Source organism: Haliaeetus leucocephalus, unplaced genomic scaffold (assembly GCF_000737465.1).
Source record: "Haliaeetus leucocephalus isolate CR32 unplaced genomic scaffold, Haliaeetus_leucocephalus-4.0 Scaffold164, whole genome shotgun sequence".
Classification (NCBI taxonomy): domain Eukaryota; kingdom Metazoa; phylum Chordata; class Aves; order Accipitriformes; family Accipitridae; genus Haliaeetus; species Haliaeetus leucocephalus.
Window position 1 is genome coordinate 2,004,245 of NW_010972600.1, and position 18,970 is coordinate 2,023,214.

Genomic DNA, 18,970 nt, shown 5'->3' on the forward strand with positions numbered 1-18,970 from the left:
AAAAGAAAACCTATTTTTAAATGATGCAGTTCCTTATAATAGTTGAAAAAAGACCCTACTTAATTATTATAAGGAACTGCATAATTTTAAAAAATATTTTCAAATTACTCAGTTCCTTATGAAAATTAAATATTTAATGCACTTAATTGTATTTGAGCCCTTAACTTCCAGAGAAGGGTTTTTGGTGAAAGAGCTGCCAGTCACCTGTAATTACAGTCCGGGTTGAATGGAAAAGAAGTGAAGCAGCACGATTGCGTCTGATGTTGCCATTTAAAGAGCAAAGCCTTGAGCCCTGCACAGTGAGAGCAGTGCCGGGGTGTTGCGGGTGGAAGGAGGATGTTGGCAGCACAGAGCTGACCTCTGCTTGCCTCGTTTTCAGCTGTTTAATTAATTGCACTGTCGAGTAAAGGCCAAAGGTAGAGCTTTGAAGAAAGCGAGATCCAGTTCAATTGGGGCAGATAGAAAGAGCTCTTTGTCCTTTTATTAGTATTTTTCCTGGGTATGACAAGAAGCTGGCAGCTGCATAACCATCTGTTTTTAAGTGTAGTACTTGTATATGTCATGATTGTGCCTTGCTTTAAGGAATTGACGGCAGGGCTTTAAATGCTTTCTAGTGAGCCTCCTATCAATTGGACTGAAAAGATAATATCAGTAATTTAACAAGTTCTCAAATTCAGATGAGGACGTTAAAATGTATTTGTTTAGCTATTTATTTTTGGAATACGCTTTCTTCCACGATACCTTAATTCCTCAATTTGTTATCTTCCTATTTTGCTTCCTAATGTTGCTATGGAGAGGGTTTCCCATTAACTTTTGAGGGTGGTAGGTTTTGTATATAGCACAAATGTCAGAGTGTGATTTAAAGAAACGTCTGGTGATAGGAGATTTTAATAGTGTGACTTTTCTGTGTAAATATCCCTCTCGCAAGAAGGATAAACTTAAGGTACTTGATGGTTGGGAGAGGCAGGACATACAATAAGAGTTTAAAACAAACTGCTGCTTCTTTAATTCTCTAGAAGCCTTTAAACTACTGTGTCCATGTCTCTTTTTTACCTGTTACCAGTGTTAGTCTAATGAATGCTGTCAAGGATGCTCTCAGCTTCTAATACACAGGAAAAAAAACACTTTCATATTTAATACTCTAATTAACCAGAAAAAGGAATTGGCCAGGAATAAAACACAGGGTCAGCAAGGTGGCAGCTCTGTCAGCCAGGTGCTGAGAGGACGATGTTGGTGGTTCTAGCCCAAAATAAAATAGCTGTTTCACTGATGGGGTGAAACCTCCTGTACAGATCCTGGTCTGGATCGAATCTCACAAGAGTTTTCATAAACTGTGGACGGTAAATGATCTTTGCCTTGGGAAGCATTTCTTCATAGCAATGCTAGTTTAGTTAGTTACTTTTTCAGTGCAGTAATCTGGGTAATAATCAGAATTTCAGTAGTAGTAACTTGGTTGTAATTAGCAGTGTGTTACTCTGCTTTGAGATGCTAGAGTGGGACTATCTGGATATTCCTTAAGAGCAGCACCTGTTTGTTAGTTTTTTGTCATGAACTGGATCTTCTTGGATAGTTGTGTAAGTTTATATATAGTCTTGAGTATTTTGCTTGTTTCAGTGTCCATATAAATTAGAATTTAAGAGCTTGAGTACCAAAGCGGTACAAATGGTGGTAGTTGATGGTGTGCATAACTGTACAAGAAAGGCTGAAGATGCTTCTATTTCAGTAAGAGCATGTACAGAATTAGAGTTTAGGTTGGGTCAAATTTGCAGGTGCTTACCGGGCAGGGGGAGCAGAGATGGGGGAGTAGGAAGGAACTGAACCAAGGGGGGGAAAAAAAAAACCCTTCAGGTGCCAAATACATGTATGTTCCTGCAGCTTTCTTAAACATGACTGTTAGGAACAGAATGTCTTAACTTTACGTGATTGGAAAATATGACGTTTTCCCTTGTTCCTTGGGATGAACTTGCATTGGTATTAATAGAGGAAGGTGAAATTGCTACTCAGAGTGAGCTGTACACAGATGAATATTACTTGAAAGAAAAAAACAGAAGTCACATCTGTACTGAGCTATTTTTAAGTGTCTATGGTTACTGGTGTAATACTCAGCACCAGAATTAGGGCTCCCTCAAAGCAGTTACCATGCTGATTTGGTGGCTTGAGAAACCGTCTGTTTCAGCTAAAAATAATTCCTAGATAACGGCCAGTTTGCATACACTACACTTTTCAGTACTGGAACGAGCAACATTAAGGCTAAAGTGAGTCTCACTCCTGTCTCATTTTACGTCCTTTGAAGAAGCTGCAGAAACTACAAAAATGCCAAAGTCGGGACTCTCAGAGCAGCTGTTTTTTACAACGGTAAATGAGGAGCTAGAAGCAAGTTATTTTAGTGTGTGAATATATGATTTGGTTACATCCTCCGGGTTTTATTTTACAAACCTGTCGGGTGTAGCACAACTCACTCCCGCAACGAATGGCACTAGAAGCTGAACAGACCCGTTGCGTTTACCTTCTTGCCCCGTTCCCAGCAAATTAACTAGCGGGTGAATGGTGCCAACTGTGAAGTACTCACAATCTACTGTTTACATAACTTTGACTTTGTGCATATTCTCAGCTCGCTTGTAAAGCAGAAGAGAATTTTATTTGTTCTGGATGGGTGGGGGCAGAGGGTGCCGGGACAGATTAAGGGCTCAAGGCTGCGGCGCACGTTTGGCAGGGGAGATAACAGGGCTCAGCTGCTGCTGCCAGAGGGGGTCAGCGCTGCCCGTCAGCGCCCGGATCGCCACCAAATCTGCTCCGAGTATTTTTAGATGCGGATCCTGGGACTGTGCGGGGGATAACTTGTCCTTCTGTGTAAAACATGGCTCAAGTCTGGGTTTCTTGGCTTGCCGTTTTGAAAGAAGGGAAGTCTGTTTTGAGGGCTGGCTGGAGGATAGCTGGTCTTTACGGAGGGTAAATGGAAAATGCTGCACTGGCTCAGCTTGATGCAGGTCACACAAGCGTTTCTTGCTGCTTCTGAGAACATCCCTGTGGTTTAGCGAAGTGGCACAGATGCAGTGGGTTTACAGGCTGCTGTAGACGTCTGAGGTCAAAGGGAAACCACCTAGAAACCCTTCTGTACCAGCAGTAATCTTTTCTGGAGTACAGTCATATGTGGATGCCATGAGTTGGTTTGCTAGGCGTATATATTTTGTGCATATATGTGGCAATCTGGGTAAATATAAATCTGTGTGGTGGAGTGTAGCCTAAAATAGCTTGAAGCTGATGTTCCTTCTGTCTCATTTTCTGGAAGCCATCTTAATTATCAAATATTGATGTGATAGTAGAGCTCAGATGCTGAGATTTATGTTGGATCTTGAACGCAGAGGGGAAACAGTTTCCCTTTTGAAAAATGAATGGCTGGGGGGAGAAAAACAGTGCAGATCGCTGCAGAGTTGTCTGCAGAGCACACTTAATGCTTGATTAAATATTTAATTTAGCAGCAGCGTCACACTCTACTGTGAGCCATGAAATCTCGTTATGGAATTATAATCTCTTAAAAAAGAATAAGCATGCTACCTAGTGACCTGGCTTGTACTATGTTTAGTGCTGGATCACTAATTCTAAAGAAACAAGTCTCAAATGCTTTAAATTTAATATAAACAGTGGTAGCAAGTCTGTTTTGAGCCTGAATCAATAGAATTGGGTCAGATTCCTAGAACAAGATTATTGTGGGCTCTGCTTTGAAAGGCAGCAAGCCGCCAGCTCAGATGTCTGTTCTGTTTTACAGACATAGCTGTCTATTTAGCTGTTCTTTACATCTGTCTACCTCTGTTACCTTATCTTTTCAGTGCATATAGTTTTGCTAACTTGAATCCTTCTTGTAGCTTCTTGCTCTTCATAGTCTCCTATGCAGTAATCTATATGCTTTACTTGTAGTGAGTTGCAAAATGGCTAAAAGCATAGTGACTGCTGAAAAATAGAATTTTGTGTTAGTGTGGGCTGCCCAAGTGACCAATATTTTTCTCCTTCCAAACAGCACATCGCAATTCCAAGGCCTGATCGACCTACGGAAGTGCGGACTTTCACATTTTATCTTTCAAATATTGGCAAGGACAGCCCCCAAGGGAGTTTTGACTGTATCCAGCAGTATGTATCTAGGTGAGTGGTACAGCAAAAGAAGATCTAGCCTTTTTTTAATCTATCTTCTGTGGAATTTTTTCACTATCAACCCAGAACAAAACTTAATATGTGTTCGTTCTTTTTAGAGTCTTTCTAATCTGTTTGCATGTGTATATTTGGGTAAGGAGGCATTCACAGAAGAATCTGTTTCCCTCTCAGCTTCTTTCTGTTCCCTCCTGTTATTTAGATAATGTAACCTCAGTTATTCACCAGTGACAGAGATGTGCCCATTTGCAGTGTTGGAAGTATCTTTGCCATTGCATTTCTTTTGCAGCAATGGCAATATCCATTTGGATTGCCTTGGAAGCATACAGGATAAAATCACCGTGTGTGCTACTGATGAGTCCTACCAGAAGGCAAGGCAAAGCATGGCACAGGCAGAGGAGGAGACTCGCAGCCGGAGCGCTATAGTCATTAAACCTGGGGGGAGATACGTAGGTAAGCAGCAGCTTGATTTGGGGGCATTTTAACTAGCTTCTGAAGTCAAATGCTGACATTTGTTTGCTTGACCATGAAAGTCTTTAACAAGTACCTGGTAGTTCCTTATGGGTGTCTGATTTATTAGGGTGCTACTCTCCTTTGTATTGTGACTTCTTCATGGCTTCCATCTTCACCCTAGAACATGTGTGGTGGTGTTTGTGTGGCCTCTGAGGATTGCCTGTGTGCAGTCACATCACTCTGGCATTGTTTCATATTTGTCACGTGGCGATGCTGAGGGCATACTGCTGATCCATCAGAAGTGTCTGTGCTCCTAGCAAAGTCAGCTAAAATGTACCACTGCTGTTGTCACACATCTGGTGCGTGCCTGCACTTGAGACCATAACATGCAACATCTAGGATGCAGATAGCAGTGCCCTTGTGTTAATAAACAAAGAGACTAAAGCAGTGCTGCTGACTGCAGCCTTAAACAAACCATCTTATTGTGACAGTGAAAGGAGAATCTTAGGGGAGGAAATAAAACTGTATTGGTAGGCTCCAGAAGGAGCCTGCACAGACCTAGCTTTGGGCTCAGGTCCTTGCTTAACCTCAGTCTGGTCACAAACTCGGGGCACAAATACTAACCAGAAAGCAGAGTTTTGGGGATTTTTTTTTTTGAGCCAGCTGTTTTTTCTGCAGCACACACGATCTGTAGCCAGCCTCTTCTCAGAGGATGTCTGTGATGAGACTGGTGAGTTGCAAAATGTAGAACTGACCCTGACTCATTGTTTTATCAGCCAAGTGCTCAAAGCTGAGAAGTAAGATGGTAATCAGGAAGGAAATGCATTGATTTCCTGTAGACTAGAAGATTATTTTGTTTAGCTTATATTTGAGAACATTACTGTAAGTGGATGAAGTTGTTAGGCTTGTGAGGGAGAAGATTCTCAGAGCAAATTGCTTCCCGGAAAGATAGAGCAAAACTTTTGATTTAAAAATACTCTTGCTGAAACGTTTACTGCTCTGAAATGGAGGTACAACCGTGTAAAAAGCAGTGGAGTGGAGTGCATGCTGCATATGTAAGATGTCAGTGTTTTAAGATGGGAGGAAAGCACTGGTCCAAGAAGGAAGAGCCTGGGCAAGGACAGTCCTCTTGTGGGATACGCACATGTTTGGTGTGCCAGCACCATCAGCTGATTCACTCGCAGGCTAGTCTGGAGGGAGAAGGCTGGCTCTCACATTTCCATGAGAACACGGAGCTCAGCACTTAAAACGTCAGTGGAGTTATTCCAGGCAGCTCAGATGTGGAATAATTTATATGAAATGTTGAAATTGGAGATCAACAGAACAGTATAGATGTGAACTAACACTTGAACAAATATATATGTAAATAGACAGCTGATACGTTTGCAGGGGGATGTGTGTTCTTATGTATACACTAAGTATATGTGTGCATGTATACATCGATATATATGCACATGTATAAATATTTTAAAAGACTTCGTGTTCTGGCCTAACTTAGTTTTTTCTTTTCTTATCGTTGCGTGTTTTGGCTCCAGCCTTAAGTGGAAATGTCCCAATGTGTTTTTGCTGTTCATATCCTGGCAAGAGTTAAGGGAGTTCTAGAAAGCTGACAAATCTTCTCTTGTCCCATTTCTGGAAATGAAGTCCAGTTGACCTCTGAATTTTGGGATGTTTAACATGTGAATTGTTGTTTTTCTCTCTCTCATCTTAACTTAGCCCTGCCGACGATGGGTCGTACTTACTTGCATCAGTGTGGTGCGTAATAAAAAGCCAGGAAATGGGGACTCAGTTATGCAATCTACATTTCAGTAAAATAAACACAGCAGACAATCACCAGTATCTTCAGATGACTCAGTTGAAAACATTGCTTCCTAGCAGTGGAGAATTGCCATGCTGAAATAAACCTCCAAAATTCTTGCAGTAAATGCTGGATGTTGTTTGTCCTAGTGAAGGTCACTTTCTTGAACCAAAGTGATTATTGGTTGCGTCTCCATGTTTTAGACCTTGGAACCAACAAATTTTCTTTTTCAATTTGCTGGTTTCGCCTTTGGTAGCAGGAACCTGCCTTTGTGACCTGTTTCTGTATTCAAAATAATAAAATTCTTTGATTTGTGCTTTAGTAAGTGATGGGGGACTTGTGTGAGGGTTCTAGTTAAAGCTGTTTTTCAATAGGAATGGGAAAAATGAATTCTTGTACAATGCTGTCAGAAACCAAGAACCACATTTGGGACGGAGTTGAGGAAGCTGCCTCTGAGGGCTTGAGATGAACTTTTGAGACAGCTTTATGTTCTCACGTATATGTAAATGTAATTGGAGGGTGAACCAGTTATTATTACAGTGTAGCAGGGGTTATTCTATTAGAATAGACAGCACACTAATGAATAGGCTAATGTATCAGTGTTAGACCCCATTCATGTGGCTGTGTTTGGTGGGGGGAAGGGAGGTAGACCCAGCCCCATAAAGTTTCTATTGTTCTAAAAGCAGAAACATCTGCTGGAGTAGCATTTTTGCTGAGATCAGCAGCAGGGAGCCGCTCGTTGACCAGTTCTGGTCTTTCCACTCCATATTTCGACTCTTCTACATAATAATGCAGAATTTTCTTCTCATAGGGAGGGAAAAAATGGTTAGATTAACCATGGGGATACATGCATTTGGGATAAATGAAAAGCTGTCAAACAAAGAGCGCTTTATGTAAGCTTGTGGCCAGTAATACTCAGGTTTGCAGAGCTTGGCGATGCTGTTTACTTGTTACAAGCTTGTCATGAATCATAAAACTCATGGGATACTCATTCCGGCGGCGTATCGGAACGGATGGGGTGTGCTGGTTGTGTTTGTCCTTCATTGTCATCTTCTGGCACTTCAGATGGCGTAATGAATTCCATATACGTGTTGACAGACCACTGGCCTTTGCAAGGTGACTGCTGCAGTTCACTATTCTCGTCTCATTTTAGGCAAAAAGGTTCAGGTGCGTAAACCTGCACCAGGAGCTTCCGATGCTGTTCCCTCCAGGAAGCGCCCAACGCCAGTCAACCTTGCCAGTGCAATAAAGAGAGGCAATAGTGCGATTTCTCAGAGACCCTTCAAAGATAGGGTTGTGCACTTACTGGCACTAAAGCCTTATAAGAAACCTGAACTTATTCTCAGATTGCAGAAGGATGGACTTTCTCAGCAGGACAAGGATTTGCTGGACAACCTTCTGCAACAGGTTTGTACTCTGATGAAGGCAACAATTTAGGTAAAGGGAAATGTCTTCTCAGAACTTCTGTATTAGTCTGAACGTAACCTGTGTATCTCAAAGCTGCAGCTGAGTGTTTCTCTAAAGGCCATGTCCAACAGAAGTTCACAATTCACATTACTATTTTGCTAGACATAGTGAAAGCCTCTCGTGTATATGCCTCGGTTTAGGTGTGTGCCACTAAGCTGTATGATTTCAGTTCACCAGATCAGTCACTTAAAAGGAACGCTTTTGGTCGTGGGGAGAATTATCTAACAGGATCTAGAACTTTGTTATAAGCTATAAATCTATGTATTTTTATTAATGTGGACATAAAGGAACACATTCTGTATTGATACATGTGATGCTTCCTGTGTGAAGGAAAAAAATACATCCCTCTCCACGAAGCTTTATGTCTCTTTGTATTGTTCAGACCCATGCTTTTCCTGCTTAGAAGTGCAACTGGTTAGGTGTGAAGATCATGCAGCTTCTTGCAGAGCATATTACTTGTATGTCAAGTGTGAAAGCTGTCTCCAAGCTGAATCAGTTCTTAACACTTTGAGTCATGTTGTAGGTGCCATTTTAGGAATTGCAGTAAATACCTTTATTGCTCTATTGCTCTCAGTGCAGAACACATCATGGATATTTATTTAAATGCTGCAGCTGCCTTCTTCAGTATTGGATGGGGGGGGGTGTTTGGTTTTGGTTGTTGGTTTTTTTTTTTTGACTCCTTTCCATAGCTGAAAAGAATGAGCCAGTGAGGAGTTAGTTTGCCAAAGGGCACAGGGCAGGTCATATTGAAAACGGAGTTATTGCTGGCACAACTTGTACCTTCCCTAGATTTTAATCCTGTAGCCCTTAATTTTGCAGCAATGCTAGAATTCTTTTGAGCGCCCTTTTGAATGCTGTAAATAGATTTAATACTAGAAATACTGTTTCTGATAATCACCTGTTATTGATGCTCTCTCAAACCCCTAGCAGGCAAGTGGTGTGTTTGGCAGTGTCAGGCTGATTGGGCTAAATGCTGATTTGGCTGTAAATTATATTGCTTGTAAACTTAAATCTCCTTTCAGCGCTACCAGGGCTCCCATCCACAGGCAGACACAGATAAGCTAAAAATTACAGGCTGCATTAAGGCTACATGTCTAAATACGTCTAGGTGTGGGTTTCATTGTACTCTTGCATCTCTCATAGGACTCTCTGTTCCTGCTGGCCTTTTTGCCTCGTTTTGCAAGATTCCTATTTTTGGGAGGCCTGGGGTGGAGCCTACAGAGTCCCACACCAGCAAAACAAGGAGGTGGCAGCTCTCAGCCTCTGTGCAGAGAAAATCTGAGTTGTTCTGCCTGGGCTACAAGCCTTGCTGAGCAGCGTCTCCCGCTGTAGAAAGAAGCGGTAACTGGAGGGATTCATGGAGAGTTTTTGAAAAAGAACCCGGCTTTGCTTTTGTCTTGGGCATGTTTACTGGGATATCTAAAAGTAAAACACAGCTCAAATTCTTCTTGTATTTTGGCTAAGGATTTTGGAAAGCTGACAAAACTGAAAGGAAAAACAAAGTGTTCGTCATGTAAACTGATAACTGTGCTTTTTATTTTTCGCTTATCAGGAGAGCTTTGCTGTGTTAGTTCTGCAGCTTTTTGCTTTTGAATTCATAGATTTTTAATATTAGGTCACAGCCTCCCTAAAGCAAAAGCACAAGAATTAACAGCATCATCAGTTAATTCAAGACTTTCCACTCTTTCACTTGCTTTTCTGAGGCTATCTTACTGCTGTGTGGATAATAGAAATTCGTAAGCACAACCATCTCCTGAATGGAGCGAGCAATGGAGAACACTAATCCTTAAACCGATGCACAGTATCTCCACTGACTGAATAAAAGCTTCTCGCAGTTTCAAGTGTAATACAGTTGTCAAACTGAGCAGCTAAACCAGCGAATTTGGGGCACGGTTGCTGGCTTTGCCAGTTGATCAGCCTGGCTGTGGGCATAGCATTTGGCACCTCTGCCTCCGTATCCCTTTTATGAAAACAAATTTAAGGCTTTGTTTTCTTTCTAAACTTGCAGTGCTCTACAATCACCTAAGAAGGGTTCACAAAGATTGTATCTGTGAAAGCTTAATTGGGGTTTTTTGGTTTGTGCTAACATTGTATTTTTCAGACGTGTAACCAGCAGCAAGAAGTTAAATTTTCAGTCAAGCTGTGGAAAGACTGATTAAAGTGGGATAACTCTTAACAAGTTGTTTCCATTCTAATACAATTCTGCTGGTTCCAGCAGTGTTTCCTATCCGTGTAGGCACCATGCAGAGTTTTGTGAGGAAACTACACACGATAGAATTGGAAAAAAATGTCAGAAAGTTGCTCATGCAAGTGCACTGAGCTAACTGCAGCACGTGATTTAGGTGCAATGCTTCATTGTAAAACCCTGGGTTATAAGCTGGTAATCACAGGTTTGTTCTTGCCCTGAAGTAGTCCTCAAAAAGGTTCTCCTTCATGAAATCCAGCAGATGATCCTAATGCACTGAACTGCACAGTGTAATCTGCAAGCTCCCTGAATGCGTTATATCTGCAAGGCATTCTCTTTGCTGCTGCTTGAGAAAGTAGCTTTCTGTTGCCTGTTTTACTGGCTTTTTAGTGAGAAATTATCTTCTGGCAATTGTTAACTAAGCTATCGCCTCGAGTTCCTCTATCAGCTAATAAACAGCACCATTTTAGCTATCGGACAGGTGTGATAAGTGAACTGCCTGTTCCCATTAGGCTTTATTTCCAGGTATTTCCATACATTGATGTTATACTGTTCCAGACTATTCAAGCTGAATAATCTGTTTAGGTATGACTTACTTCCCAGTAAACTGGATATGCTTTGGAAACTCATAATAAACTATTGCAATTACAAGGCAAAAGGAAAGGCACAGTTTGATTAAATAATCTAAATAAAGGAAGTATAAAGTCTCTCCTTGTTCTCTGACACTATTAACTGCTGCTAAGTCTGCTGAGATTTTGCCTACATCTTAGATCTCTTTTGTTAGAACAAGTGAGAAAATTAAAACCTAACAGGTTTTTTGCAAATTACTTTTGTTTCAGGTGGCAAATTTGAGTGCCAAGGACAGCACCTTCACACTGAAAGATTGTGTATACAAAGAAGTGCAGAAGGACTGGCCTGGCTACTCTGAAGGAGATCAGCAGTTGCTGAAGAGGATACTTGTTCGGTAATTATTCCATGTTCTCTGTAACATCTGGAGCTTGAAAATACTGGGCCAGGTCAGTTGCTATAAATCAGGGTAACCAAAGTCAGTAGAACTATGGTAAGTTGAGTGTTTGACTTATTTTAATGTGAAGTAAATCTATAGCTGCCTGGATGGTAAACAGAAGTTGACTAAATTTGAATATCAAAGTGGATGCACTCTTCAGATCATCCTAGGTTGCCTTTAAATCATTATACTAAAAGCTAGGGGAAAAACCTGGATGGACAACAAAAGCTGTTACAGTTAATGGTGGTTTAAAATCCTGGGAGATGAATGGATTAAGGCAAATGTGTCCAGCTCAACTCTCCATTGAAATTTTCCTTTCCTTTTTCCATATCTTCTTGTACATGGTTTCCTGTGCAGACTGCTGTGTTTGTTGAAGGCAAGGAGAGAGATGTTACCTTGTAGCCACATGCTGTAGCTGTCTTGCTCAGCCACTTTTGTGCTCTGTTCCTGTGGATGTCCCTACTCCTCTTGAGCTGTTTGCTTTGGAGACTTTGCTGCTTAATTTCTGTAGTGCTGTTTGGATGTTTGCTTACTGTGTTTTTCTTGTGTTGCAAATTCTGTTAGTACCACAGTCGCCCTGCAAGATTAAGATTTGATTGAAGTAAGGGTTGCATGAAAGCACGAGGCAGTTCTGGAGAGATAAGTCCCCTGAAATATGTGCTGGTTGTCCTGCTGCCCATACCTGCTCTCATGTTCCTTCCTTAAGAGAGTTAGTTGAGATGATAGCTTTGTCTCATTAGTTGCTAAAGATTTTTTTCCTCTACAGATATTTTTCCTTAGGTGAAGCCTCCAAGCTTGGAAGCTTTTGGCTGGCAGGCAGCAGGGAAAGAGAACATATCTCCCAGGTTTCTAAAGAATTCTGCTTGGGAGTGCTTATATTTCACTCTCTGGGTTTTCAGTGTGTTTGTACTGACTTGGTACAGATTTTGTAATGCAGATCGAGATTTTACTTGACTTGTTTTTGAGACTTATTTTATTGCACTTTTGGTTAAGATTAAGTAGAGCGTGCTCTGTTTGAACAGTTTCCATGATTTGAAAGCACAGTTGGCTTGGAGATGAGACTTTGTTAAACCAACAGAAACTTGCACTTGAAGTGCTGTGGCGTGCTAAAGAAAAATCAAACTCATTTAAATGGCCTTGATGTTGAATTATAACTAAAAGGAAAAATACAACTGCCATGCAATCTTTATGGCTTTCAAAAAAGTTAATTTCTCCCTGTAGAAAGCAATGTTTACTGCTTTTTCTAGAATTGTGGCATTCAGTTATGTGAAGGTCTAAAAATAGACCTTGGAAAGGATGTATTCAACTGTACAAACAAAGACCCGCTCAGCCAATGCAGGTAATGAGGCTACAAAATGGAAAAAACATGTAGGGTTGAAGACAGTAGAAAAACATTCACAAAAAGGGCACCGGCACCAGACGTAGGACTTTACGTAGCTGGCTGTGGTAGTCTGCGTGGTTGCTTAGATCCAGCCAATTGTTAAATGTCCTCTTGGTTTTCAGGTCTGGTTGGCACTCAATGGTTCAATGGCTGCAATAATTAGCACATCTGCGAATATTAAAACTATATCTAATAGTTCTCATGTTAGACTAGCTCATTTTTCCTCATGTTGTTTGTGTTTTCCATCCTTTCACCGTTGTAGTGAAATGTTTCTCTGCTGTTACAAGAGCTGCTGAATTGAAAGTTAATTATTTCTTTCATTCATTTTTTTAAATCCATAATTAACATGTCAGGACACGTGACAAGGTTGCTCAGTCTAGTCAAACGGCATCCAAAAAGCCACTTTCACTGCAGTGTTTATGGAATATCACTGTTCCCCTTCCTGTTTTCACAGTCTGAGTACTTTTCTTGAGTTGATCTGTGGCTGTTGAGATTGTTCTAAATAAAATTAAACAAAGCAGCAACTGAAGCCAGAATGGCGGTGAAAATGCAGGCGTCTAAATGTCGCTGCAATACAGCTGAAGGTTCAAGCTCAGGTTAAAAGAAAATCCTGTAAAAGTTGTGGGCTCTATCTCTGAAATAATCTTCCCAATGTTTGAAAAATATGTGTGCGCTTTAAAGCTGATTATAGCATCTTGTGGAAGAATTTAGACATTGGTTATTTAGGCTGTACAGCTGGTGACAAAATGACTGCAGAGCTAGTTTATTAAAACCTTTAACCCTGAATTTTTTTTTCAGCTTGACAGCTGCAGCTTGATGCAACAGTAGTTTTTCCTGGGTGATTAATATACGGGCAATCTGGCTGGTGTCAGAAGAGTAGGGCAAAGCTGGTGCACTGTGAAACTTTACTCCGAGATCTAGAGAGCCCCTTGGGCAGTGGGGAATGGAGATACCCAGCGTGAATGTGAATTAACGCACTTACGTGATTAGAATGACTTGCATTGTACTTTTCTGCTACAAGAGGTTTCTATTGTTTGTTGAATACCACAAATACAGACCCAAGTAGCGCTATTTTGCATGATGCAACTTAAAAGTATTATTATGAAGCCCTAAATGTAAATCCTAGTGGACCAATAATACAGTAACAGTTCCTGTTACAATCCTGCTTTTCCTGGACCCAGAGGGGCTTGCTTCTGAAAGAGGACTGCTGTTCCGTAGAATGTTGTTTTAATGGTGCTAACGAGTGGGAGAACTTATTCCTCAATGTCTGAACTTGAGTTTCAGCCCCTTTTCAGTGTGCTTCCTTTCTGAATTGTCTTGTGAAGCGGATTGTAACTGGGCGAGGCAAACTCGGCAGAAATCAGTTTAAATAATGTCTTGCTTATTAAACTGTATTTCAATCAGTAGCAAGAATATATATACCTATACACTTTAAAGTTCAATGCCAGTTTTTACTAATCTGTATATGGATTATTTTTCTAAGGTTGTAATTAATTTGTTGTAAAGCTCAGGTCACCAGTTCAAGAGAAAAGAGGTAAAACTGTCAGAAAATAAGTTCCATGTTCCGTAGGGAATCCTCTCGTGTGTCTGATAGCTCAGCCTGCCTCCTCCCTCCCTGCCACAACACCGGCAGTGTCAGTCCAAGGTGTTACCTCTATTCTTGGAGAATTACAAAAATCATGGGAAGGCAGGAAAGAGATAAGCAATTACTATATGTTGTTGGGTGGTATTTTCCTGTAGTAGTTTCTTCTTCCTAGATTTTGAATGAAATCAAAACTGTTAAGTGCCTGAACGAGCTACTTTCATGGCATCTTCAAGCAGTCAGAATTTGAGCCCACAAAAAGGCTCTTTGCAGGAAGATTCGAAATACCATCTGTTGGCTTGTCAAGCACGGGATTTGAACAGCCCTAAATTCTGTTTTTCAGGAAACTCTGTCAGCCACAGAACAGTAGTGGTTTTCAAGGAGAAGCGCCTTCCCTGAGTCCACCAAAAGACAATGTGAACTCCAGCTCTCCTCCTCAGGTAGGTAATCCCTCTCCAAGGGTGTTGGGTCTGGTTAGCACAGAGCCAGCAATTGGCTCCATCTGCTCTTGATGGAGTTGGCTGCTGGATGTAGGTCCAGGCTGAGCTGTTCAGCCTGTCTGCACACTGTAATCACCTGCTGCTGGAGGCTGGTAGGTCAATAGGTTGTTGGGGTTTTTTCTATTTTATTAAGTTACAGTCTAATTCTGGGTTTCCTCAGCATCTGTTTCTCCTCTGGATGTGGTTCAGTGACGGCCTGTGGGGAGGATCTCTGACAGTGTGTCTTAGGTTTAGTTTTAAGGGCTGAATTTTTTTCACAGTGCCTACATCCCTCTTGGAGTTCCTGGGAGAATGAGCTTGTGTTTTACTCATTACTAATAATTGACTGGAACGAAGCAGTAATAAGTAGCTCCCAAGCAAGGCTGAGTTATTAAAAACCTTGACCTTTTGCAACCTAATTGCCGTGACAGTCAGGGGCAGGTTGGTCTGCTCTTTGCTTTGTTGAGATGCCAGCGCATGGAGCTGTGAAAAGTACGTTTTGACTGTTTTTCCATGATAACAAACTGCAAAGGAGCTGCGTTTGCTTGCGTGTTAAGCAGAGTCTGTCCCCACTCTTCTCAGTATCTCTTAGCACAGGCGTTTCTCGCTAGCATTGTGAAATGACGGCTTCCCTTCTCTGCTGTGGGTCAGCCCAGACAAGTTGAGTATTTATTCTCCTCCTGCCAATGGAATGTGTAATGCCTACTTGTCTGGACAGACGCACTGAGGATTAGTGGCAAAGAATATTAGCAGGTAAAGAAATTATGTGCTTTCTGGCAGTGAGAGGGAGGCAATTCTCTATTGAGAACAAGAACTGTGCAACTTGTTTGGCAGATAGCTAATTCCAAATTCTCTCCTGCTCTGCTGTGGGCATGTTCCTGGTGAATAAAGAATGATCCCCTTCGCTCGAGATAACAGCATTGTGTCTTTCCAAGTTAAGAGGCTGGTCTTGTGTTTTTCTTGACCTGATTCTGAAAAAATGTAGGTTGAAAAATCATCTCACTTCTGGCTGTACATATCTTGAAAGACGCAAAAGTCTGTAGGGGATGTTTCTCATCTCTTGAGATGACCAAATTGAAACTTTGGGTGGTTGATTGCTTTAGACCTAGAAAAGGCTAGTGAAACAAGGGCAACCAAACATGGAATATAAATGTTTCCAGCAGTGCTTTTAACATGGCTTGTGTCAGACAGCAAACCACAGACAGCTTTTTATTGTAAGCAGTCATTTTTTTGATACTCTATAGCTGTAATTTCTATTTAGAGAAGGGATGCCTGCTAATGGTTACAATCCCAGCAGAGGACTGGGATTTGGTAGTCCGGAACACAAAATATTTTGGGAAAGTTCGGTTATTGGAATGAAGGTGAAGAAAACAATTTGTCTGGTAACTCTAAGGAAACATGGCAGAGCAGGTATGGCATACATATACCACCTCATAACCAAAGAGGTAAAGTTAGTGAAGCTGGTATTTGTTGGCTTTAGAGAAAGGGTAATAAAAGATGGCCATTCTTAGATCTGTCGCCTGCTCCGAGACCTTCAGTCAAAGCGAATGGCCCCTCCTTTTGGAAGATGGACACTGCTTGTGTTCTGCTGGGAAGGCAGTCAGTGATGTTGCGAAGCTGGTTCGACGTGCTGCCCTTGCCCCTTGAGCTCTGTGGCAGTATGAGCATCTCCTCTTCGTAATTACCTTGGCAGGTGGAAAGGATTCCTGCCACTGAGCAGTGTCCTTGAGACCCCTGGAGTTAACAAAGAGAAATAATAGCTGGCGGGGGGAAAGGAGCGAGCTGGTGGCTCCCTGACAAAGCAGCCGTGCATCCAGCTGCACTTTGGTGATGGAACAAAATTTCCATTTGCAAACACATCGCAGCCCTGCCTGAGACATAAAGAAAACAATAAAATATCCAAAAGAAATAACCAGAACTATCGCTTGTTTTCCTTTGGGCACTAAATAATCTTTCCTCAGAGTTTCTGCAGCCCTGTGCTGCCAGGCAGGCACACACCACTGCACTGATGGCTGTCCAAGGTAATTTTGGCTGGCTCAGGCTGGACTGAGCCTGACAGCCGTAGTTCTGGCTCTGCTTTGAGCTCTTCTTTCTGCTGACTGACAGATGGGTTCTTCCATGGTGCAGCTTCCCGAGGCTAACCTGCAGTCTGTAGGCAACTGCTCACTAGGAGGTATGGGCACACAAAGCTTCTCCAAGCCCTGCCTGTGACTGTCCAGGTAGGGCTGACAGGGACAGTTGGGAACCACTTCCCTCTCTACACTTCTTATTTAAAAAAGGGATACTCAGGTCACGTTGGCCTGTGTGACGTGGCTTTTAAAACTGCTGTAAATGTCCTCTTTTGCCTTAAATTCTGAGAACTTAACAGTTGACACTTTCTCACCTCTTCCGGGAAATGCCTCTTTCTTGAGAAGAGGAAGGAGTGGTATTGCAAGGGTGAAGTTGTTGACCACAGAGTTGGTAAAATCATTGAGGATAAATGCAGAACTTGTGAATCCCTCCCTGCTCCAGAAAACTGAGCCCATCTTTCCTTTGCAGGGACTTCGAGGTGCTCTAAATGTCATGCCACAACCAGAAGGACAGATGTTTCTATGGTTATTTCCATTCTCTTAAGTGGCTGGGGCAGGGGGAGGGTGAAGGACAGGGCTTTACTTCTAAAGGGCTAGATTTGAAGTAAGATGTGATGAGAGCAGGCTGGGTTGCATGGCCTGTGTATGAATAGGGCAGGAGATCAGTAATTGCTGATGCGATGACAGGTTTTTCTATAAGCTCTCCCACCAAGCCATGGGCTCCAGAGCAGATGTTGGGATTGTCAGGAAATGGCTTGGGATGGATCAGCTTCTGTAGGACCTGGTGGTCCTGGAGCCTGTGTCCAGGACTAGCCTCTGAGCTGGGGACGCTTGCTGGCAGCTCTCATTGATAGCAGAGCCCTTTTTTCTGGGGGTACTCCCTTGTTCTCTAGTATTGCACCACCACCTAGTGGTAACAGCATCCAAAATTCTGGCCTCAAGACTTAGATTTTTTTTTTTTTCTTTTTTTTTTTTCTTCCCTCCCCAGAAACGATCCCAGCCTCTGGAGTTTATCGATCCCCTGGCCAACAAAAAGCCCAGGATCTCGCATTTGGCTCACAGAACTCAGCCCACTTTCAACGGGAAACTGAATTCCTCCAATGGGAAGGATGCTCCTGCCCCTGTCCTGCCGCCGGCTGTCCCGGAGTCAGTGAGCTCCAGCTCCAGCCTCCCGGTGCTGGAGCTGCCGAGGCCTCACGATCCCCTTTCGGATGTCAGCAATGACCTGACTCACAACGGCAGAGACTGTGACAACCCGGAGACGGCTGACAGACTGACTCATCCTTTGTCAACAGACTGTCCCCAAACGAGCAAGCACAATTGCAGCTCGTATGTAAAAACCAAGAAAAAATCCAAAAAGCACAAAGACAAGGAAAAGGAGAGAAAGGAGAAGAAAAATGAAGAGAAATGCAAAGAGGAGAAGCAGGACTGTGAAGTAATAAAAAATGCTGACTTAGTTAGTGTTCCCCAGGAACAGGTCACAGGTATGTGTGGTCCGAGAGGTCCTCGTGTACAGCTTGTGCTAAGATAATATCGGTATTGGCTGTGTATGATTTCTGCTCTAAATCTATTTGAGGAAAGAGGTTGCGTGTCCACTTGCAAAGTCTGTGTGGTTAACGAAATAATACCGCTGTCCCTACCTACAAATCAACAAATGCGCTTCCTCTCAAAAGAGGATATCAGGTTTTTCCTGTTTAACCTTTCATGCTGTTTGGAACTGCCTCAGACCGTGTCATGTTTCTCCTTGTTAAATTAAAAGGTGTATTAATATGTGGGGATGAAAGGCAGACATCAAGATCTGTTGGAAAAAGCAGTGCTGCTTGATTACTTCCAGCTCTTCTGCTTGTGTTTGGTATTGTGATGACTGTTGTATTGATTTTTAACTCAGTAATGAAAAGTTAGTCACAAAAGCTTTTAATATTGGATACAAAAGAAATGATAGATAAGTCTCGTGATAAATGTTGTTAAAGCTGTATACAACCAGCTCTTTCAGGCTGAAAGAGCTTCCTTGTTGTATCCCAGTATTACTCTGAATTTCTTTCTTTGAGGACTAACACAACAGTGAATCTGTTACTTGTTGAGGTGCAATGAAAATGTTTCCATCAAACCAGTATATTTCTAAGTCAGTTCTACATACTGTTAGAAGTTAGAGCAGAGAATGTATGTTGGCTAATCCAATCAATTTCCTTGCCTGCTGCTTTCATGTTTTCTGCCGTTTCATTAGGCTTTGTTACAACTCCACAGGGCAGTGGGACTTCCCCTGCAGCCCCTAGGAATATTGTAGTCCCGATCTGTTGTGAAATTTCTTTTTGCATCCATCTTGTTTTCCTTTGCCCCGTTACTACTTTTTAAGTTCCTCTTCATGCTCGGTGCATGAAAATCATCCAATTTTAGCTCAAAAAGGACA

General features: G+C 42.0%; 1 protein-coding gene across 2 annotated transcripts in view; it reads left to right on the top strand.

Annotated features, from left to right (window-relative positions):
- ELL (elongation factor RNA polymerase II) overlaps nucleotides 1-18,970 on the top strand; it is a 55,644-nt gene that overhangs the window by 28,658 nt on the left and 8,016 nt on the right. For both annotated transcript variants that reach the window (XR_774094.1, XM_010563256.1), the window contains exons 3-8: nucleotides 4,016-4,137; nucleotides 4,433-4,596; nucleotides 7,548-7,801; nucleotides 10,886-11,010; nucleotides 14,359-14,455; nucleotides 17,552-18,047. Coding sequence is in view for 1 of the 2 variants with exons in the window: in XM_010563256.1 (XP_010561558.1) it covers nucleotides 4,016-4,137; nucleotides 4,433-4,596; nucleotides 7,548-7,801; nucleotides 10,886-11,010; nucleotides 14,359-14,455; nucleotides 17,552-18,047 (1,258 nt within the window). In the remaining variant the exon portion in view is untranslated. The remainder of the gene's footprint in view (nucleotides 1-4,015; nucleotides 4,138-4,432; nucleotides 4,597-7,547; nucleotides 7,802-10,885; nucleotides 11,011-14,358; nucleotides 14,456-17,551; nucleotides 18,048-18,970) is intronic.